We start from the raw sequence: 23,247 nt of genomic DNA, 5'->3' as shown, positions 1-23,247 counted from the left end.
TGGTTGTAAAGGAGATGGTTGCCATCAGTGGTGAATGGAAATTGAATGACCCACCAGTATCTTAATCATGTGATACTTGCATTTAAATCCAGCAAGGATGAGAGATTGAAATCTTTCTCTATGAAAATTTGAAGTGAAATGAGTGAAGAATAAAATATATTTTTTGTTTAACCCATTCCCTAGTGGATGCACAAAATAACTGGAACTCTTACACAATGTAGAATGGTGCAGTAAGGATGTCCTGGATTGAGGCATGCAGAGAGGAGGGAGCTGTTCCCTGCATCACAGCTGATTTAAGCACCTTTGAATATGATCCGAATTGTATTTATTGCCCAGCACAGATCTATCACATTTTAATTGGATTCTTTGGTTCTATAATGTCTATCAGCAACCTGTGAGATGTGCGGGATGGTTGGTGTGAGGGATGCCTTTTATTCCAAGACCAAACGGTTTTGCAGTGTTTCCTGCTCCAGAAGCTATTCATCCAACTCCAAGAAAGCCAGCATTTTAGCCAGACTTCAGGTACTGTCTTGCTGACATTTATTTGCTGATATATTAATGTTTTTGACTGGATGTCCTTTCAGGGGCAGTATTGTCATTGGCAATTTGATGTTGCCTTTTTAGGCGTAATTACACTAGCGGATTGTGTCACAGAAATCATTGCTTGTGACATGGGGCTATTCTGAAATCTGTTAATGGACATATTGATGAAATCACATAAAAGAATTGTGTGCTTTAGTTTTATAGTATACGTACTTATCAGTAGAATTGCAAGTAAATTTGTTGTTTAAAATCAGTTACTGTACAATAAATAGATGTTAGCTTGAGTGAGCTGATTCCAAAAAAGAGCTTGAGGAACTCCAAAGGGTAATTTACTGAAATGTATATTTTTGAGGAAGAGCTGGGTTTGGACATCAAACCAACAATGTGTTTATTTGGTGTCATTATGGCATGGAGCTTTTAGTACCTTTTCACAATTTATATCCTTAATTATTTAGCTCAAAGTATTGCTTCTACTCATTTATTTAAGAGTCTCCTATTTTTAGACTTTAAAATGTAAAGTACAATTATGATCTCCTTTGAAAGATGTGTTAAATCAAACACAAACCTGCATCTTTTCTTCTCAACAGGGAAAACCTCCAACAAAGAAAGCAAAGGTTTTACAGAAGCAACCTCTAGTAGCTAAATTAGCAGCCTACGCACAATACCAGGCTAGCCTACAACAGAACCAAACCAAGAGTAAAGCAGGTGATGCATTGATTGTATTCTGAAAATTTTATTATCATGTTCTCATATCATATTCCAAAACCAAAACAATAATAAATTGGTCATTTTCAATCCACGACTGTTTGTGGGACATTGCTGTGCGCAATTGGCTGCCGCGTTCGCCCACAAATATACAGTCAATTCACTTTACAGTGTGTTCTGTGAAGCGCTTTGGGACGTCCTCCCGACGTGAAAAGCGCTATATCAAATGCAAGGATTATTATTATTATTATTATTATTATTCTCCAGCCCAGACTAATGACTCTTGTCAAATGAGAGTGATAGTCCCATATACAAAAAAAATATTTTCCCAAAACAGTGCACATATGTAAGCTTTGGTGTGCATGTGCCCTATAAAGGGGCTGTGATCTGAGATCATCTCTCCAACCCGTATACTACCTCTGTTTGCAGTTTTTCCATCACACTGCTGAAAAAGCTGACTGAAACACGATTTTTAAATATCATAGATACATTGAAAATGTTTCCAGGTCAGCACTTGCAGATACAAGATGATGTATCAAATGCAATTAGTATTATTTAAACTTCTTAGGAACGTAACATTTAACTTTTTTTCCCAAAATAAGTTGGAACCCTAGAGGGAACCCTAATCTCAAAGAATTTCGATCTGTGACTGACTTCAAGTACTTCGAGATGCTATCCGTATGAAGGGCACTATATAATTAATTGCAAGTTGTTGTTTTTGGTGATTCATGAATAATATAGAAACTAGCCATTTTATAAATCCTTTATTTTAAAGGTTGCTGTAATTTTTTGTAATTTCTTCAATGTTTACATCATTGTAGCTCTGTGCCTTTGCTGATGGAAAAATTGCAGATTCATTGGATATTTAGGGAACGTTTACAATCCTTGTGATTAAAATAGACATTGCATTGGTGTGTTGAAGATGTCTCTTTCCTGGACATCTATTGCAAACTGAATTTGTGCATACTGTTGGATGTTTTGTACGGCTTAACATGTGTGTTTCATTTGCAGCAATCTCTGTGGAGGGATTTGACTGGGGTCATTATGTCTGGAGCAATAAGTTTACAGGGGCTCCTGTAAGCTGCTTTAAACATGTAAGTGCTTATGAGTTACCGTTCATGTCAAAAATTGTGCTCAATATATCTCACCCATTTGGTTGCTGAAGGAACTGACTCATACCGGGGTACAATCGATTGGCTCTGGCAGTCCTCTGAATCTATGCAGCCTTTTTGACTGATAGGGATCCATCATAGCCAAGCCTTATTTTTCTCACTCAATGTCAGCAGGCAATCGTCACTTTATGGCAATCACACTGATCCTGCTCTCCATTAGTGTCCTTGCTGCCAGAGCAGTCAGTCTGTCTTGTATCTCCAGATTCTGGATGCTTTCAAATGCCACAGATCATCCAAGCAGTTGGCCTGTGTGAGTGACTAACGTATGCAGGATACAATAGAAGCTGCATTTAAGCAGCTTAAAGAAGCAATGTTTTACTTGATTCATCAACCCAAGAGGCCATGTGGTTTGGCATGTGGTACTCCCAAGTGGATCCTCAGATAGCCAGACTGGAAGTGAAAATCTAAAGGGGAGGGTGACCTTTTGTATGGCCATTGAACATCATTTAAAGAGAATCTTTGTATCTTTGGTGTATACTTCATTATTTTATGGTGTAACATTGTACTGTGTCCGTTCATATGCTGATAGTAGTTGGCAGTGCTGAATTGGGATGCTTGTATATATATTGTGACTGTTGTGTATGTTCATGCTGAAAGATTAAATGCTGCAATGCCTTTAATGCCACTCTATCAAGAAATAAAATGTGTTTTGTTATTAAACAGGTACCTATGGGAACCCGCTGGGGTGACATTGCAGAGGGTGTAAGGGTGGAAGTTCCTAATACAGACAGTAATCTGCCAACCAAGGTGTTCTGGATTGCAGCTATTATCAAACTAGCAGGTACAGCCAAACACTGATCTAAAAGAAAGCATGAATGGTGAAATTCTGAAATGAAGATGTTAACTGAAGCTTTGGCATTGGAATTGTGACCAAACAGCAACACTGATTTTAGCGAGGCATAGAGGGGATCTGAGCCCCTTGAAATAGGTATTTCAACAATCAATGCAGTTTCCCTCTGTGCATGAGTTTTGGCCAGTCCTTTAATTATTCTTGCTTGATTGAGCATATCACTAGGAAGGAGGGAAAACCCCTACTCTAAGGGAAAACAGTTTGAGTTTCTGGGGAGGAAAGGTAGGGAGGCCAGTGAGTAAATCATGATGTGGCATAGGGTCCTGCCTCTCTTTACTTAAGATAGCAGAACGTTTCGAAAGAGAAACTAGACATTTGACAGGGTCAAATATACTTTATTGGCTTTAAAATAAAGATCTTTATTTTGCAGGTTACAAGGCTCTCCTTCGATACGAAGGTTTTGACAGTGACTCCAGTCTTGACTTCTGGTGTAATATCTGCGGTTCTGATATCCATCCCGTTGGTTGGTGTGCAACTAGTGGGAAGCCTTTAGTTACTCCTCGCAGTAAGTGTTCCAATGTCAGTCTGCCTTTTAGTATAAACTAATGTGAGTCAGAGTTGAACATTCTGGGGACATGGGTTGCTTTTTCACTGTACGTTATCCCCTTATATAATGATGATAATAATCCTTGCATTTGATATAGCGCCTAATCATATCTTGTACCTACCTCTGCGACCTCCTAAACCCCTACCATCCCGCCCACTCTCTCCCTCCGCCTCAGCGGTCCCGGCCTGCTTCATGTCCCCCACCTCACTTGTGGGTGGCCCTTCAGTCACTCTGCCCCCACCCTCTGGAACGCCATCCTGCAGTCCCTCTGCCTCGCCCTCTCCCTTGTCTGCTTCAAGACCCATCTCAAGACCCTCCTCTTCGATCGTGCCTCTGATCACCCTCCTTGCCACCCTTCTCTCCACCCTCCCCGATCCTGACCCCAAGCTCGGGTCCGAAACACTAATTGTCCAGCTCCTTGGCTTTGGCGCCTTGTAACTTTAACCATGTCACTTAAAGGCAAGCTGGGAGACTACGTTTGAGCTCAAGTGGAACTTGATGGTCGCTCAGAATGAATGGGCTGTAGGCACCTCTTCCTCCTTCAGGATATTTCTGGAAGGTCACTTAGTATGTCTCGAAGTCAGTTCCATCCCAAGTATCTGTGACCAGGTGGCCTCAAATTATAAGTACTCGGGCATGAAGCCTGGTAACATAGTGTGGCTGAAAGACACCAGAAGTATACAGGTACTTGCTACCTCCCTCGACTCAATATGATCCACTTGACTTTTGAGATTGATTTTAATGTTTCGGCAAAAATTGAGACGTCTCGAAGATGTGATAAGGCGCTGTATCAAATGCAAGGATTATAAGGATTATTTTTCTTTTATTTCATAGCTATCCATCACAAATACACAAACTGGAAAGCTTTTCTTGTGAAAAGATTAACGGGTGCCAAGACACTTCCTCCTGATTTCTGCTCTAAGGTAGGTACCTGTTTTCCAACTCAGAAACTATCTTCCTTCCAAACCTCTCCCAATGCTACTCAAGAGCTGGGCTGCACAATGTTTGCCAAAAGTGGTGAAGCTGCGATTGTTGTCATACAGGCTGTTTACAGAAATTGGTGCGGTAAGAGATGGTGCTGCCGTTTCACTTCAGTAACTAAAATCTCTTCTGTAGGTTGCTGAGAGCATGCAGTACCCTTTCAAGACTGCTATGCGTGTGGAAGTGGTTGATAAAACGCACCTCTGCCGAACACGGATAGCGGTGGTTGAAAGCATTGTGGGAGGCCGATTGCGGCTGATCTACGAAGAATGCGATGATGGGACGGATGATTTCTGGTGTCATATGCTGAGTCCCCTCATTCACCCTGTTGGTTGGTCTCGGAGTATTGGACATCGTTTTAAGCGATCGGGTAAAAATCTGACTTTTATTTATTTGCTCCAAATAAGCTGCATTTCTTCTCGTGTTTTCTGTTATAAATCGGGTAACCTATCCTCCGCCTGAATAAACCGGAAATCGGTTCTGTCATCATATCCGATAAACGATCAGGTTTGTCCTGAAGCTGAATCAGTGTAAAGAGCATGTTATAGCTGTAGCACCTTGGCTGAAGCACAGTTCCAAGGAGATTGAGAGCACAGCTCATCATACTTTCTCCTGTCCACCACTGGGGAAAAAAAATCTTCTGGCAGTTTGAAGATACCCTAAAGACTGGGAACTTGAGGTGTATAGATATAGGCAAGTCTCTGAGAGCCTTGTGGTGCTCACCAATATAAACTGCTTTGACTTTGGACTAGTTTTTGAGAAATAAAGGTCGTTGACAGTAATGGGCTCTTTTTATTGTGTGTCTCACAGTGATCATCACTTTGTTCTGGGCAATTTGATAGGGTTGTTGTGTATAAAGTACACTGAAGAATGGTGAGCTGATCCATTTGTGGAATCTATCCTGGAAATTTGAGTATAACTGTTTATGGCTGCAGTACAACAGGAAATCTGCACTAGTTGGTTTTTCGTTAGTCTTATTTTACATGTATTTGTAATAATAATAGTCCTTGCATTTGATATAGCACCTTATCACATCTTCGAAATGTCGCAAAAGCGCTTCACAGAATATACTGTAAAGTTAATTGACTGTATATTTTGTGGGCTGTGCTTCATTATGCTATTTGTTGATGGCATAGCATGTAAATCTTTAATTTCAATGTGTTTTAATCTAGATGGTTCAAAGAAGCAGGATGTACAGTGTGATGCTGCAGCACATTTGTTTGCAAAGGTAACATTGTGACATACAAAGTTGTTAATGTATCTTAATGCTTTGATATATGAAGTATTTCGGATAATAACAGTCTTGCTTTTTTTAAATAGAGATGACTATTGACCTCAATACAACTTGGAAATATCCCTTTAGGTGAGCAGGCCAGTTTAAGATGCAGCCTGCTTACCTAATTCTGGCAAATATTAGGTGCCAGTTGGCAAGAGACAAGGGCTCGGGACCCCAGATGCGTGTTGGGGTAACTTCTGGATTTTAACTGGCTGAAACGGCACAGCTTGCCATTGTGAGCACTATCTGGCAAACTTCCCATTGCTTGTCCAATAAGGATCACTTTATCCATTAGAGTCTTAGCTCGCAGAGTGAACGGGAGTGGGGTAGGCAGAATCCCTGCCCCGAAAATTCTTTCTGCCAATGAGACAGGCTGGCTGGTTTGTCATCAGCTGGGTCAATAGAAAAGTGCAGCTGCAGTTTTTCTGTGGAATTGACCACAAACAACCCCCTCCGCTAAAACCTGTAAAAGCACAGTGAGCTCGGCACTGGGCCTCTGTGCGCTGCTGGCTATTTACTCGACGCTGAACTGTGGGCAGAGCAGGAAATGGGCTTTTCTCACCCGTAGTGATGGTCTGTGTGTCTTTTCTCTCTGGGTATGTGTTTGTGTCTGTGAGTGTTTGTCTGCGTGTGTATGTGTGTGCGTGTGTGCTTATGACTTGAGTGTCGCTCTGCTCTGTCTGTATGTATCTGAGTGTGTGTCTCTTTGTATGTGTCTATGAGTGCATGAGTGTGTGTCTATCCCTGTGTGTATGTGTCACTCTCTGTGTCTATTTCAGTGCTTTGGGATGTCGTCCTGACGTGAAAGGCGCTATACAAATGTAATTTGTTATTTAGTGTGTATCTGTGAGCGCGAGTCTCTTGTGTGTGTGTCTCTCTCTTTCTGTGTCTGAATGTATTCTCTGTATCTGTGAGTGTATGTCTCTCTGTGTCTCTGTGTGTGCCTCTCTGTGTGTCTGAGTATGTCTCTCTCTTTGTGCCTGTGTGTTTGTCTCTTTCTCTCTCTGTGTCTGAGTGTCACACACACACGGGGATAGACGCACGCACTCAGACACATACGGAGAGTTTCTCTGTGTGTGTTTGTCGTGTCTCTGTGTGTGTGTGTCTCTCTCTCTGTCTGTCTCTCTCTCTGTGTCTCTGTGTGTGTCTCTCTATGTCTGTGTGCAGTGACAGGCCCTGAGAGGCAGGAGGTAGTGACCTCCTGGAGCCCTGCGTTCAGGACACTTGCGAGCCTGGTGAGCAATGCTGGAGTCTGGCGGATCTCCAGGCCTACAGCCTGCGAGTGGGACACCCAGTTTTTGTAAAAGAAAGCGTTAATTTTTTTGCAATATTGGTAGATTGGCAAATATTTCTGCAATTTTCTGTTGGCCCCAGTTAACAGCAGTAACCATTAAAGTAATGCAGACTAGTCTGATTCAGGTACCAGACTACCAAGCCAACCACAGAGGCTCAATTCTGTTACCAAGTATGGGGAGCGGGGGTGTAATCCCTGATATGTATTGGTTTTAGGAGAGCTAAGAATAATTCTATTCAATAATGTTACTTGTGAGGATTTCTATCTTTATTTGAAGATAGTTTTTACTTTTTGTTATACAGTATTTGGGAGTTGAAAGTCGTATTCTTCACTCTTTGCACCCTTTTAGTTATATTGACTCTTGCTGTACCTGCAGGTGAAAGATGTAGACCAGAGTGGAGAGTGGTACCAGGAAGGGATGAAATTGGAAGCAATTGATCCACTAAATCTTTCTGCTATTTGTGTAGCAACTGTAAGAAAGGTAAAACACTATGCAGCACACAGTGGCTCATGCACTGCAATGGCCCTGCCTTTGTAAAGTGCTCAGATGTTCTCCTTCGTCAGTGCTGGCCAACCTTTTTGGTTGGCCAACAAAATAAATGTTTCTTCATTGAATATTTCTCGATTTATGCCTACTGAAAAGGTTGGCTACCATTGCCTTACATGAAGGCACTATATAAATGCAAGTTGTTGTTGTTCTACATCTTCCTTGCTGTGTCCCCCCACACTCTGCCTAAGATGGCTAGATCAGTGTGTGAAACTCTGTGAACTTGAGTACTGGTGCCATCAGCAGAATGTGAACTTCCGTTCAAGTGTAAGTAATGTAGTTACTTGCTGGAGATGGCTTTAAACTACTGTATTATTCTGCTCCATTAGTTCGGAACATGTGGTGAATCCCATGAACCATATTTTCTGGATTATCCTTAAAAGAGCGACTGTAGTCTATAGTTTTCAATATTGAATCCTTTTTCAAAGCTGTAGTATTATTCCTTTATATGCTTCATTTATGCAAATTTAGTGTTTGAGGCAGATCTCTCATGGACTTTAGCTGCTCAGATCTTACAGACAGATTTAAATTTGAAGCTGCGTTTACCCACAAAATATACAGTCAATTCCCTTTAAACTGTGAAGCGCTTTGAGGCATCTCGAAGACGTGATAAGGTGCTATATCAAATGCAAGGATTATTATTATTATTACATTGTAAATCCTGAGCAGTGATCCAGGTTGCAGCTTTGTTTTATTTCTGTGGAAAGATTTTAACAAAATTTGTCCACACTTCAGGTCTGGAACCTCTGTGCTATCTGTTTTCAAAATTGGGAGAGAAAGTTCAGGTTGATATGTATTTTATTTCAGCCCTGCTTTACAACAACAACTTACATTTATATAGCGAGCTTCACGCAGGTGTTGCTCTCTAAGAACCAGTGCGCTTTAATGCTTTAATCATCTTTGTGTCTGCAGGTTTTAGCAGAGGGGTACCTAATGATCGGGATAGATGGCTCTGAGGCAGCAGATGGTTCTGACTGGTTTTGCTACCACTCAACATCTCCTTCAGTCTTTCCTGTGGGGTTTTCTGAAATTAACAAGATTGAGCTAACGCCACCAAGAGGTAATGTTCATACAACATGCTCTTGCTGCAACTGAGCAGTGATTTCATAACGTCCGTGCTGTTTCATAGCGCTTCACTTTAGTCAGCTTCCATGGATTTTTACATTAAATTTTATTCCAGAAATTCTGTAAATATGGTGTGTAAAAAAAAAATGACCATTGTTGCTAGTTGCTAAGGAGTTCCTGTTGTGTGCTTCACAGCTCTGATCATTAGCTACTAGTTATTATTCTTATCCATTTTGAACTCCAATTGTGAAAGTACCAGATGGTGCTCTGCTGTGACAGTGAGATGATTTCCTTTTGTCATCTGGGTCAGGAGTGTAAAGTATTTGACAGTAGGATAATATTGTTAATGGATCTTTTGCAGGTTACACCAAACTTCCTTTCAAATGGTTTGACTACTTAAGGGAAATGGGGTCTGTAGCAGCACCTGTTAAACTGTTCAACAAGGTGAGAGCAGCAGCTGTCAATTGTCAGTAATTTTTCTTCTCTCTGTCCCTGCATTTTGTTAAAAGTGTAGTAAAAACTCAGCAGATTGGGGGAAGAGAGATACCGTGCTGAAGTTCTCTCACAAACCTCCAGACAGCACCTTTAAACCAGGAGATCTTTCATTTGAGTGTCTATTTTAATACCAACAGCTGAACTAGTGGTCATTTTTTCTTATTTCTTGCTGTGAATACTGTTGGATACTGAGCTGAACCTGCTCGGTTAGTTGCCTGTCGCGGTGACTGGAGACTATGTTGTATTGCCATCCTGATCTGTGTGCTTGGTGCAAAACTATTGACCAGACTGTTATCAGTTTTATAATAATCTAAAATGATATACTTAATGTTCATCATATGGACCACACTGATCGTTTCCACTCCCATGTTCCTATTGTGAAATACGATACACCGCCACATGTCAGCACACTGTCTCTCCACATATCAGCTGGAGCATGCAGGCCGCAATGTCGACATAAATGTTTCAGTGTTTGCATTGTAACCAGGTATGCCGTTTACCCGAGTATCAGGTGCAGAGGTTTGAGAGTCTTAACATGAGAGAGAGAAAGAAACACACAGTGAAGAGAAACACACACAAATCTAATAGCTCACTGTTTTCATGTTCAGTTCGTGTAGATATTGGGTTCTCTATTGTACAGCCTTTAGGGAGAGTGACTGGTGCAGTGTGTTGATCATCACTGGGGACTTGGAGTTTCAGTACAGTCTGATAGGATGAATCACTTTTCTACTAGTTGTATTCTAAATTCAAGTGAGATTTATTTTGCATACGTGTAGCCAAAATCCCAAATAAATTGCTGCTTTAGGAGAAAACATCAGGTGGGGAAAGCTTGATGGAAAATAGAGAAATAGAGAAATTTTTAACAACCTCTCCCATACAGGAAGTTCCAAATCACGGATTTCGCATTGGAATGAAACTGGAAGCAGTGGATCTGATGGAGCCACGTCTGGTTTGTGTGGCAACTGTCACCCGCATTGTCCATCGTCTCCTGAGGATCCACTTTGATGGTTGGGAGGATGAATATGATCAGTGGGTTGACTGTGAATCTTCTGACCTGTACCCTATTGGATGGTGTGAATTGACTGGTTACCAGCTTCAGCCCCCAGCATCACAGTGTGAGTACTCTCACAGTGAGCCCAGCCTGCTTTAGATTTCTGTTTTGCCCATTATTTTCTTTCTTTTCCCATAAACTGAAGGCCTTGTTTTTTTGTATCTAAATGTTGTTCCTGAGCTGTGAACCGAGGCTGGGAGCAGGGAAGCCCCATGGTGAGGCGATAAAGCAGTAGCTAATAGCACTGTTGCCAAGGATAATTTCCCAGGTCAATTCAACCTGCGTGTATTGTGCGTTTGCTTAATTGGAATGCTTGGCTAAATATTTTTATTTGGATGAAAAGTGCAGCTTAGTATAAGTTACAAATTATATCTTAAACTTTGGTATTTATAACCTTGTAACCTTCTTACCTTGTTTTACCCTTTTGCTATCCCTTCTATGTAACCACTGGGCTTATCCTACAAAGTAATAAGCAATAAATCGTGGATAATAATAATAATAATCCTTGCATTTGATATAGCGCTTTTCACGTCGGGAGGACGTCCCAAAGCGCTTCACAGAACACACTGTAAAGTGAATTGACTGTATATTTGTGGGCGAACGCGGCAGCCAATTGCGCACAGCAATGTCCCACAAACAGTCGCAGATTGAAAATGACCAATTTTTATTATTGTTTTTGGTTTTTAGAGGGTTTATTATTAGGCTCTGTGTGGAGTAAGGAAACTTGCCCAAGGTTTCGCCCTCTGCCTGGAATTGAACTCAGGTCTCTCACTTGCAAAGCGAGTGCTCTAACCACTGAGCTACAGGACTCCACAATCATAAATAGTACTAGATTTTGCATCAAATTCAATATTTTTGATCAATTATTTAGCTGCCACACTATGTAGAGTCTTAAAAATGCAGAAAAATTGTTTCATCAATGAGTTATTTTGTATTTCTGTTTCCCATAATTGGATAGCTGTTTCAGAATCTATCTTATAGTGCTGGTTGCTCTCTGATATTTGTGAGGAAGCTAACACGAAGAGCTGTGAATATGTATCTCATTTCTGCCAAAAACAAACTAACCAATGCCTCTCTTTATAGTGCTTTCCCTTTCATCCACAGCCTCGAGGGAGAATCAAACCAATGTGATGAAGAAGAAAAAGGCAAAGTCCAGTCAGTACAAGGGACACAAAAAAAGTAGGTCACAAGGTTTTGCTGAACTCTTTTTTTCTCTTCACTTAATGTTTCAGCTGACTGTTTCATTTCAGAGGCTGCCAAGTTAGCCATTTGAGCATTGCATGCCCTGAACTCCTCCAGGACCACACATCAATTTATTATAAACACAGAAGTTGCTAGGAACACTCAGCAGGTCAGGCATCATCCATGGAGAGAGGCAAATTAGTTAATGTTTCAGGTCTATGGATCTCCATGGATGCTACCTGACCTGCTGCTTGTTCCCAGGAACTTCTGTGTTTATACCAGATTTCCAGCAACTGCAGTACTTTGCCTTTTGTTTCCTTCAGCAATTTATTATGTTTGTTCCATAATATTTTGATATGGAGATTTTAAATAAACAATAAGTCAACTCAAACTCTATTTCCTCCTCCTTCTGTGTAGAAGACCACCTTGCATAACCAGATATACTTTAAGGATTCAAATGAACATAACTTTTGTCTGACACTAATTTGATCAAAGAGAAGGACGTCCTGATGTTACCAAATCTTCAAATATTGGGGCTTTGGTTCACAGGTTTGAGGAAGTCTTGTTAATGAGTCTGACAAGATACCTTGGGTTATGGCTTTTCTTTGTGTGTCTCCTTGGCATCAATGGGAGACCTTTACCTAGGAGGATGTTTTTAGGCATAATCATGAGTGAACCCAGTGGAATATGGTCCCATCTCTATTGTTCACTGCCTGAAACCAAAGAGAAACGATAATTTGTACCATATGGTGGACAAGACCTGACACAGCTTTTACAAATACAATATGAAGTGTCTGAATTTGAGAGGTGAAGCGAAGCACCAATGTGTGATCCTACTCACAAGAAATCTCTAACCTTGGTATTGCTATTTGGGAAATGGGTTGAGAAGAGTCCAGAACTGCAGAGGGAGGGAAGGAGAGTCTGAAGGAACTCTCGCTGGACTGATGTGTGTGACCTCTTGGCCAGGAATGAAGAAAAAAAAAGTACTTCTCAGAATTGTCCTCTTAGCAGAAGGACATGATAAACATAGAAACAGGAGGAGGCCATTCAACCCCTCTAGCCCTTTTCTGCCATTCTATTAGATCATGGCTGATTTGTACTTCAAGTCCAATTACCTGCCCTTGCCCTGTATCCTTTAATAACCTGACCTAACAAGTATCTGTCCACCTCAGTCTTGATAATATGAATAAATCCAGCGTCCACAGCCTTTTGGGGGAGGGAGGGAGTTCCAGATTTCCTCTACACTTTGGGTGAAAAACTGCTTCCTAATTTCCTAGCTCTCATTTTAAGATGTTGGCCCCTTGTTCTGGATTCCCCCACTCAGGAAATAGTTTCTCTGTAGCTACCCTATCGAAACCCTTTATTATTTTAAAAATTTCAATCAGATCACCCCTCAACCTTCTAAACTCAACGGAATAGGGACCAAGTTTATGCAACCTGTCCTCGTAATTTAACCCTTTTAGCCCTGGTATCATTCTGGTGAATCTGCGCTGCACCCCCTCCAGAGCCAATATATCCTTCCTGAGGTGCGGTGCCCAAAACTGAACGCAGTCTCCAGATGGGGTCTGACCAAGGCTCTGTATAGTTGAAGCATCATTTCCTTTTATATTCCAGCCCCTTGAGATAAAAGCCAACATCCCATTAGCCTTCTTGATAATTTTTTGTACCTGTGAGCTTGTTTTTAGTGAATTATGACATCCAAATCCCTTTGCTCCTCCACAGTTTTTAGTTTCTCCCCATTTAGAAAATATTCTGTTTTGCTACTTTCAGATCCGAATGGATGCCTTCACACTTCCCCACATTGAATTCCATTTGTCACAGTTTTGCCCACTCATTTAATCTAAGTCCCTTTTTAACTTCCTGCTCCCATCTGCACAATTTACTGTACCTCCTAACTTTGTGTCATCTGTCAATTTTGATATAAAACTCTATTCCTTCATCCAAGTCATTAATATATGTATATGGTGAAAAGCTGAGGCCCCAGTATAGACCGCTGGAGAACATCACTTGTCACATCCTTCTGAAAGTCCATGTAGACAATATCCATAGACACTCTCTAATCACCATGTTAGTGACCTCCTCAAAAAATTCAATCAGATTCGTCAGACATGACCTACCCTCACAAATCCACGCTGACTCTTTGATTAGCTCATACTTGTCCAAGTGCTCAGTCACTCTGTCCCTGATGAGAGATTCCAGTAACGTCCCCACAGCTGAAGTGAAGCTGACAGGTCTGCTGTTACCTGGTTCCTCACTCCCTCACTTAAATAATGGAGTGACATTTGCAATTCTCCAATCCAAGGGCACAATTCCTGAATGTAGAGTTTTGGAAAATTATGATTAACACATCTGGAATTTCCTCCCCTACTTCTGTTAATACCCTGGGGTGGAATCTACCAGGTCCTGGAGATTTGTCTATCTTTAATCCCATTATTTTCTCTATTACCATTTCTAAAATGTATTTTGAATCCATTTAGTTCTTCTCTTTGGCTTATTTTTAGGTTCCCTCATACCACTGGTATTTTGTCTTCTTTACTGTGAAAACAGAAGCAAAGTATTCATTCCACAAACCTGCCATTTATTGTCCCATTATAGTCTCACCTACATCAGTCTTTAATGGGCCCACATTCCACTTTACCATTCTCTTTTAATATATTTATAAACACTTTTATTGTTGCCCTTGATATCCCTTGCAACTTTTTTTTTCTCATATTCCCCTTTTGCACCTCTTATTACTTTCTTGTTTTTTATAAGTCTTCCAGTATGCTGGATTTCCACTTTTTCTTCCATTAGTGTTAGCCTTTTCTTTTAGTTTATTGCTGCCTCTTACCTCATTTGTCGAGCGTGGTTGTTGAACTACACAAGTGGAGCTATTGTGTTTAGGGGTATGTACTGGTTTTGTATTGTTCCAAATTCCTTTTTGAATACTTCCCACTATATGTCGGTGGGTTTACCCATTATTAGTTCAGCCCAGTTTACTAGTTAATTTATTTCTCATCCCTTCGAAGTTTGCCTCGCTTAAATTTAAAATCTTGGTTTCCAACTCTCCTCCCTCTCAAAACTTATATCAAATTCAATCATATTATGGTCACTATTTGCAAGATGATGTTCCCTCACCATCAGATTGTTACCTAGTTTAGGTTCGTTACTCATCAGCAAATCATATTCTCTTGTCGGTTCTAAAATATATTGTTCCAGAAAACTGTCCTAAATACATGCTAGAATTTACTGCCTTGCCTACTTGAGACAAGCTTCACATTTTTGATCATTTCTCACATGTGAGAGAGTTAAGATGGTATCTGTGGTATGTCTGTATTTCAATCCCTCTTCCTGCATTCTCTCCCTCACCTTTTCTTCCAGTGGGATCCTCCTTAGGGATTAAATATTTGAGACAATCACAGCTTAATGTCCAATTGCATGAGTTTATAACACAAAATTTGATAGTTCTGGATTATTAGAAATTGTCACTCAAAGTACGCTAGTGTGGGGGTTTTGAATTTCCAAATCCCTGACTGTCCAGCGCCTTGGGATGTCCTCCCGACGTGAAAGGCGCTTCACAAATGTAATTTTGTATTGTATTCCTGGAGGTGTATTCCTGGAGTATGGCATACAATAGAGAGTGCTTTCCTCTGAATATAAATACCTGACCTGGAACTGCTGAATGGGGCAGTATAGAGGGAACTTTATCCTATATCTAACCTAGACTATACTTGAGCCTGGATGTGACAATGTAGAATCAACATTTGACCCATGTTGTTCCTCATTGGAGTATTGACACAGCACAGCAAGCAGTTTGTTTCCATACCATTAATATCATTTTGAGGATAAGTCCCACATTCCTCAAGTCAGTGTTTGAAATTGCAGGTCAAGTGAGGTGGACCCAAGTGTCTGCACCTGGGTGTGGCGATTGATAGGGGATGTCCAGTTCACCAGGACACTATCTGGCGCATGGCCACAGTATTCTGCCTTCCGTATTTAATGGGTTGGAACTTTTAATTCTAGTAACTTAGTCACTGCTGTGTGTGGTTAAGGATGCAGAGATTGCACGTGTGTATTTGTCCCCTGAAACTAGGGGAACAACCACCAGCTGGGACATAGAGAAAACATTGACTTGGAACCTCCATCACAAGCAGCTCAAACACAAGATCTATTGCTAGGTCAGGTATTCAAGCTTGCTTTGTGACTTGCATGTGGTTTAACAAGATTGAGAGTAAATTAGCACAGACATTTTGATGAGCTTAACTAAGTTTGACCTGCTGTTTAGAAAGGAAGAAGCCAGTTGGGAAGAAGCTTGTCAGTGTGTCGAGCCTGCCCATGAGTGGCAGGGTGCGGAGGAGTTTCTCTGGCGATGATGAGTTGACTCCTCCATATCGAACTCTTCCAATCCAGACAGCTCCCGAGGCCATCACGCCTCCCAGCACTAGCAGAGAGTTCAATCCTAGTCTCAAAGCAGGTAATCTATTGGCTAAGAAAGAAAGCTGGTGTGTGTGTTGCACAGTTCATCTCATTTCTGGTTCAAAATCAAAGCTGCAAGACGGTAAAAATTTACTGCAACCCTTTCCAGTGTAAGTCTTTGCATATAATGTGCTCTTTGGGTCAGGCTTGTGTCTAGTATAAAGTGGTGCCTGTTGTATGCAAAAAGTTACAGTAAGTTATTTCAGAGTGTGAATTGTTCAAAACTCTTCCTCTCTCTTTCCCGCATTCACCTGTAATTTAGGCCAAGTGCCGAAAGCAAGTATTTATATGCTGAATACCATGGAGTATGATTTTAAAGCTCTATATTTTAAGGGGCGAGCACTGCATCCAGCTATCCATTGATAATGACTGTCACAGTATGTGCTACTGGTAGAGACGCTTGAAGTCACTTTTCTCCCCCTGGATTGTTGAGAGAGGATTTTACGTTTGTTTTAAAATGTACTTATTCTAAAACATTGCGTGATTGAGGATCTGGTGGTGTTTCCTCCGAGAGTCTCTGCTTGTGCTGCTTCAGATGCAGCCCTAAACACAAGAATGGCTGGTTGATTCATGCAACTTTCCGCTTTAGGTCAGAGAGGGGAGTGGGAGAGAAAAGCTGCATGTGGCTGCTCCACATTACTGGGTGCTGAAGCACACTGCACCATGCTGCATCGTTTGATTTGTTCTTTCCCTAACCCTGCTTTGCCGTGCTCAGCGACTGACTCACTGTCGCCCTGTCTTCCTGGCACCCTAGTTTTTTGAATTTTCATGTTTTAACAGATTTCTTTACAATGACCATGATCACTAGCTGCCAGGTATTGTTAGAAATTTCCTGTGTTAATGTTTCTACTTTCTCTGTATTTCAGCCAGCAGTAGTAAGCACCGGGACATCATCATCTGGTGACAAAGGGCTTTCAGTGATCCTCTACTGCAGTTACTGCCAACCACCAGGTAAGTGCTTTACTGTGTCAATACTAACAGTGACTATCTGGCAGCTTCCTGCTCCATATGGTCTGCTACAGATTGTGAGCTCTCTTACATTATTTTCCTAGTGGTGGGCTCTTGTTTTGGGCTGTGCCGTAAGGATGGGTTGATTTCTATTTTCAGCTTTTACAGGGAGAGTGTGAGGTATAGATGTGTGAGGCTGCACTCTGTTGGGCACCTCTCCTGGAGGCAGGTACACTTTCCAGCAGGGAAATGGTGCATTGTGTTGGAGACTTTTTCGAGTGGAAAAATAACAAATTGTAGGAGAATGCCATCTGCAGGTGGGTTTGTATAACTGCACAGAACTACCCCCTTCTGGACAATCCTACTCTGATCACTGGAGATGATTCTGAGAAAGGGAATCGCAACAATGAAATTACATTGATATAGAGCCTTTCATGTCAGAAGAATGTCCCAAGGCGCTGAACGGCTAAGGATTTGCACCCAAGCTGCGGGTTAGAGTCAAGAAAAGGGTCGGAAGGTAGAGGCGGTTTGAGAGTGGCCAAAAGCACAATCAAAGAGGAACGTCTTGAGATGGGCCTTGAAGGATGCAAGGGAAGGGATGAGGCAGATGGAGTTCTAGTGGGTGGGGGCAGAGCCTGACTACCAATGGCGGTCAAGGTGCAGGACATAAAGTAGGCCAGTGCCTGCTGAGTGAAGGAAGCAGACAGGTTGGTATGGTGTTCATAATAATAATAATAATCCTTGCATTTGATACAGTGCCCTTATCACATCTTCGAGACGTCACAAAATATACCGTAAAGTGAATTGACTATATTTTGTGGATGAAACACGGCAGCCAATTGCACACAGCAATGTCCCACAAACAGTTGTGGATTGAGTGACCAAATTTTTAATTTTTTTGTTATTAGATGAAGTATAGTGACTGTATATTTTGTGGGTGAATCACGGCAGCCAATCGATCACATAGGTAGGGAGGAGCAAGGTCATTAAAGGGTGAGGATGAGGATTTTAAACTTGATCCTATGAGGGATGGGGAGCCAATTGAGCGGGGCAAGGATGGGGGTGATCAGGTTATGGAACTTGGTTTAGGAGAGGATGTGAGCTGTGGAGTTCTGAATAATCTGCATCTTGTGGGGGGAAGCCGGGCAAGCAGGGAGTTAGTGTAGTTGAGCCTCCTGTTGTTGGATGGGATGGATGTGTGAATGAGTCTCGTCAGCCTGATGGGAGACGGAATGGCAAAAGTGGGTAAAGTTGCGCAGATGGGGGAAGGCAGAATGTGTCATGGCACGGATGTGACATTTTGACAATGCATTAAGGATTATTATATGATGATAGGTGTTGGGCTTCAGTCGTAAATGGGTTTTGCTTCTCTTGTAATGGTAGCCTTTCTCTCCATTCTTTCAGGGTCAGCATTGCAGCACAAGGAGAATTTTGTGGATGTTGATGAGTTCCACTTCCTTCAAGGTGCTTCTAATCAGGAGAGCAAGGGATCTGGCAGCTAAGCCATCACACACGACCTTAAGGACTCTGCCACCAGGCTTGTATCAAGCAGGGATCCTTGATCGAAGGATCGTCTCCTTTAATCTGCTGAGTCTCTGACACAGTGGTACTTCACTGCTGCAGTCTTGCCAAGAGCAATGGAGAGGCAGTTCAGTGATTTTTACTGTACATTTGGACAAGTTGTTTATTTTAGGGGGTGAAAAGGAGCTGTTTTTCAGGCCCCACATTGGACTATCTTGTATATTATACTTGAATTTTTTGAGTAGGGAGGGGTGAGGGAGGAATGTTCAATGTTCAACATGTTTTGGTGATGTGCTCACGATGAGCATTCTGTGACTACACATTTGGGTGAAGTTATGTTAACTTTCCCTCCTCCAGCCTAAGTAAACATCATACACAATAACTTTTTAAATTATTTACTTAAAGATTGAAAGCATTCTTTTTGGTATAAATTCAAAATGAAAAAAAATTTACGCAATTGGTCAACTGATGCATTTGAATACTCAGGAAGTTGATGCTTGCATTTCAACAGTACTTGTGGGCCGCAGCCTTTCTCTCATCCTCTGAGCCAGTTTTATTTGTGTTTCTTCATGTCACAGAGCAGCACTGCGGCCCCCAAGAACAAAGTCTTTACATGTCATCAACACTTTGTTTTTAAACAAAAGTTTCTCTTTTTTTTCCCTGAGACCCACGTGAGTTTCCATTGGGGTCTGTGTGTGTGCATGTGGGGAGACTACATTGAGCCCCTATCCCTCTTCATTGTCGTGCTGATATGCTTTGAATGTTCCTTCTTAATTCTAACACAGGCATTTGAGGGAGGTAAGTACTGGCTTTTCAGAGGATCTTATGTGAACATTTTGTGTAAATATGGAGACCTGTAGCTCAGTGGTTAGATCACTCACCTCGCAAGTGAGAGATCTGAGTTTGATTCCCGGCAGGGCGAAACGTTGGGCAAGTTTCCTTACTCCACACGCCCCTGTTTACCTAGCAGTAAGCTGGAACCTGGTTGTTAGTTGATTGGTGGATTAGTTTTCCGGGGGTAATAATTCCTTCCAAAAAATAATAAATTGGTCACTCAATCTACGACTTTGTGGGAAACTGCTGTGCTCATTTGGCTGCTGCATTTCGCCCACAAAATATACAGTCAATTCACTTATAATATTCTGTGAAGCGCTTTGAGATGTCTTGGAAGACATGATAAGGTGCTATATCAAGTGCAACGATTATTATAATATAAAAGTTTTCTTTTAAACCAGTATTTATTTTCTCCCTGGCTTGAGAATGAACTGCTGCCGTGAGTAGCCAGGGCTTCTGTACAATCATCTGGCTGCGAGGATTGTACGAGTGTCAGGTGGTCATCACTCGTGATGTCTTTTCCCACAATTCAGAAGTGACCAACCACGTTTGCTGAGGGTGTCTCCACTTTGTACTAGAAGTGGTGTGCAGGAGCTTGATTTGGCACAGTACTTTGGAGTACTTAAATTTATCTTTGTACGCTGCCTGGATGCAACGAGCTGCCAGACCTACACTGGCTTTCTAACTTCCTACCATACTTACCTGCTCCTTGATCCACTTGGGCCTCTGGAGAGCTGATACACTATGTATTGAAGTGGCTGTAGTCCACAGTGTGTGAGTGATGCACTGAGACTTGCCGCTGACTTCTGTCTCAGAGACAGCTTCTAAGCCAGTCTATCGTCTATTCCTAGACTTTACAGCTGCTTTTAATTTTGAAAATTCTAATTTTAAAGCCTTTCTGCTGACTGAAATCCTAATGTAGTTCAGGAAAGCTTTTCAATTGCAACTGTTCCTGACTCTTCCAGTCTATACGTCATGATATTTGAATGGAGGCAAGAGTGCTGGGATTTAATCCAGGGTTGAGTGACACTAATAAGTACTACTTTATTCTGATGCCTTTTGAACCCACAATTAAGATTGCAGCCTGTCACTGAAGTCTGGGATCTGTTCTGCACACAAAGTATGTTTTGGTTATTTTGGAGTGTGTAGTTGTGTGGTATTACTGATCAGGACTCGCTAGGCTCTGACTTGCCCCTTCTGTCAATCTCACTGATTTGATGGTAACAAATGGAGAAGATATATATCTCTGAAGTTTTAGCAATACATAATATTGGAAACTAGCTTTTTACAAATTGGTTATTTTGCTTTGGGGTGACGAGTTAAAAGGCAACTTTACCAATTTGTGGGTTAATTCAGTTGCAATATACTTTTATTAAGTGATTTATTTTTTTCCTGGGTTTTCTGGCTGCTGTGCTTTTTCACGGGCAGGAACAGCCATTTGGTTACATTTATCTGATCATTGGCTGAGCCCATTTTGGGTTCAAGAGTCATAATAAATCATGTTAACTAATTTAAACCATCACATTTCAAAATCTGGCCCCTATGACCGTCTTGATTCCTGGGCCTTACAATCAGTTGGGAATGCTCCTCCCTCCACTTGCTCCCTGGGCAGAACGGCAGTACATAGTTTTACTTCTCTTTGTGAACGTGAATTGTTGGCATGTATTATACAACGAGTGCTGGTGAATATGAAAGATGCAGTCCATCAACGGGGAGCTATGTTCCTTGTGGGGTGAGTTGTGTAAATCCCTGTGCTCCCAAAATGAACTGCAGCCTCATTGTTTCCGAGGTACCTGTCCTTTCTTTACACGGAAATGCAAGTGGTTTTGAAGCTGCACATGACCCCAATGAAGAAACTCTCCACACACACTTTCAGTCCTGTACAGCAAACTAACTTGGGTGGCAACTCTGATTTTTTATGATGTGAGCTCACCCTCTAGTCTTTGTATTTTGGTGCTACAAAATCTTTTGATACTGATCGTCCTTTCTTACAGAAGGGGAGGGATTTTCAGAAACTGTGATTGATTCAGGAAATTTATCTTCAGTTCTCTTCCTGTTATATACTTGCTTGGATTTTGATAAAACATAAAAGGAAAAAAAAGTAATGGTTTGTTTCCAGAGATCCTCTTTGTTCTTTCTGAATGCTAGGCAGCCACAGGCAATGTTGTAGCTTATGGGATTTATACATTGTTTTCTGTACGTATTTTGATAATCGATCATTTACTGTACAAATGTAATCTTTCCTTTTATTTGATGTGACAAGTTGTATAGCTGTTGGGAAGGTGTTACCTTCTTGCAGCCTGTGTAAATCCAATTCAAAACCTTTTCCTTTTTCAGAAAAAATACTTCACTGTAAACATTAAGAGCATTACAGTCATAACTTTGTGTACAAAAAAATCGTTCACTAAATGGTCTTTTTTTACACTGAATAAAACATTTTAAATGGATGGAATCTGTTCATGGGTATCTTGTGTATTTTGACGCTATATTTTCCAGGCCATGTCCCAACAAACTTGGATTTTTGTATACCCTCAGGTGGTTTATGCCATCAGTAATGGCAAATAGGTCTGTATTGTGATGTGCTCACCAGAGGGCCTAACAAGTGTGCAGAGGGAGGCTTTCATCTTTCCTCTATGCCCTCCTGATACTAACCAATACCTTTGTTTTTATTTTTAGGGCATGGTCCTTCATTTGAATACCCGTCACTCATGGGCAGAGATGCAGTGAGCTGTGCAGTCCAATTCTCGTTTATAGAAATCCAGAGCCTTAGCAATGATCACTTGCTGAAAAACTGTCAGGTAACTTTCTTCTAATAGCGGTTGTGATCCCAGAGATGCTCAGTTGCTAGTCAGATGCAACAAGATTACATTTGTATCGTGTCTTTCACGGCGGGAGGACGTCCCAAGGCGCTGGACAGAGTACAGCATTTCAGAGTTGGGGTCGGAGTGGGGGGGTTGGAGGGGAAGGGGGCTGGCTGAAGGCATGGTTGAAGAGGAGGGTCTTGAGGCGGGACTTGAAGGAGGCTAAGGAGGGGGCAAGGCGGAGTGAATGGCGAATGGAATTCCAGAGACTTGGGGGCAGAGTGGCTGAAGGCTCTCACGTCAATGGTGGGGGCGGGTGGGTTGGGGGATGTGGAACAGGCTAGAGCCGGCTGAGCGGAGGGAGCGGGCGGGTGGTTAGGAGGCCATGGAGGGCTTTGTATGTGAGGACCAGGTTCTTGAACTGGATCCTCTGAAGGAGTAGGGTGAGAATGGGAGAGATGGGATCACGGAGTTTGGTGCAGGAGAGGACACAGGCTGCAGAGTTCTGGATTATCTGCAGCCTGTGGAGGGAGGAGTTGGGAAGGCTGACAAGCAGGGCATTTAAATAGTCGAGCCTGTAGGTGATGATGGCATGAACAAGACTTTCAGAGGCCTGAGGGGTGAGGTAATGGTGCAAGTCAGGGCCTATAGCCCCTTTAGTTCCCCATTTATCCAGTGAATTTGTGCGTTTGCTCAGTGCCTGACTCGGTGTAAATTTTCCAATTGTAGCCTTGCATTGATTCTTCCAATAAAGTCCTTAAGACTAAGGACTAATTGTAAGGTGCCGGCTCTGGTCTTAACCCCTCACATTTCTGTACATATATTTGAGCCGGTCTAGCCTTTGCCGAAAAACTATATCAGTTCTAAGTTATTCTTTTATTGCCTTTTTAACCCTCCCTAAATTTGGAAAATCCAGAAACCTGTGAATTGTGGTGATCTACTGGGCTTTGACGATGTTAATTAATACAAACCCTTTCCAT

General features: G+C 41.8%; 1 protein-coding gene across 6 annotated transcripts in view; it reads left to right on the top strand.

Moving 5' to 3' along the window:
- Positions 1-19,526, top strand: part of mbtd1 (mbt domain containing 1) — a 28,413-nt gene extending 8,887 nt beyond the window's left edge. For 2 of the 6 annotated variants that reach the window (XM_007909171.2, XM_042342476.1), the window contains 14 exons: positions 389-522; positions 1,131-1,248; positions 2,260-2,342; positions 3,084-3,201; positions 3,641-3,775; positions 4,652-4,740; positions 4,934-5,168; positions 5,971-6,026; positions 7,745-7,849; positions 8,828-8,975; positions 9,342-9,424; positions 10,356-10,590; positions 11,631-11,705; positions 15,973-16,638. In XM_007909171.2, coding sequence (XP_007907362.1) covers positions 389-522; positions 1,131-1,248; positions 2,260-2,342; positions 3,084-3,201; positions 3,641-3,775; positions 4,652-4,740; positions 4,934-5,168; positions 5,971-6,026; positions 7,745-7,849; positions 8,828-8,975; positions 9,342-9,424; positions 10,356-10,590; positions 11,631-11,705; positions 15,973-16,277 — 1,919 coding nt within the window. In that variant the 3' untranslated portion in view covers positions 16,278-16,638. The other 4 variants (XM_007909172.2, XM_007909173.2, XM_007909174.2 and 1 more) reach the window with 4 other exon arrangements.
- The last annotated feature ends 3,721 nt before the right edge of the window (positions 19,527-23,247 follow it).

Source organism: Callorhinchus milii, unplaced genomic scaffold (genome assembly GCF_018977255.1).
Source record: "Callorhinchus milii isolate IMCB2004 unplaced genomic scaffold, IMCB_Cmil_1.0 Scaffold20, whole genome shotgun sequence".
Lineage (NCBI taxonomy): Eukaryota > Metazoa > Chordata > Chondrichthyes > Chimaeriformes > Callorhinchidae > Callorhinchus > Callorhinchus milii.
The sequence above is the reverse complement of the archived record's forward strand: the minus strand, read 5'-3'. Positions and strand labels throughout refer to the sequence as shown.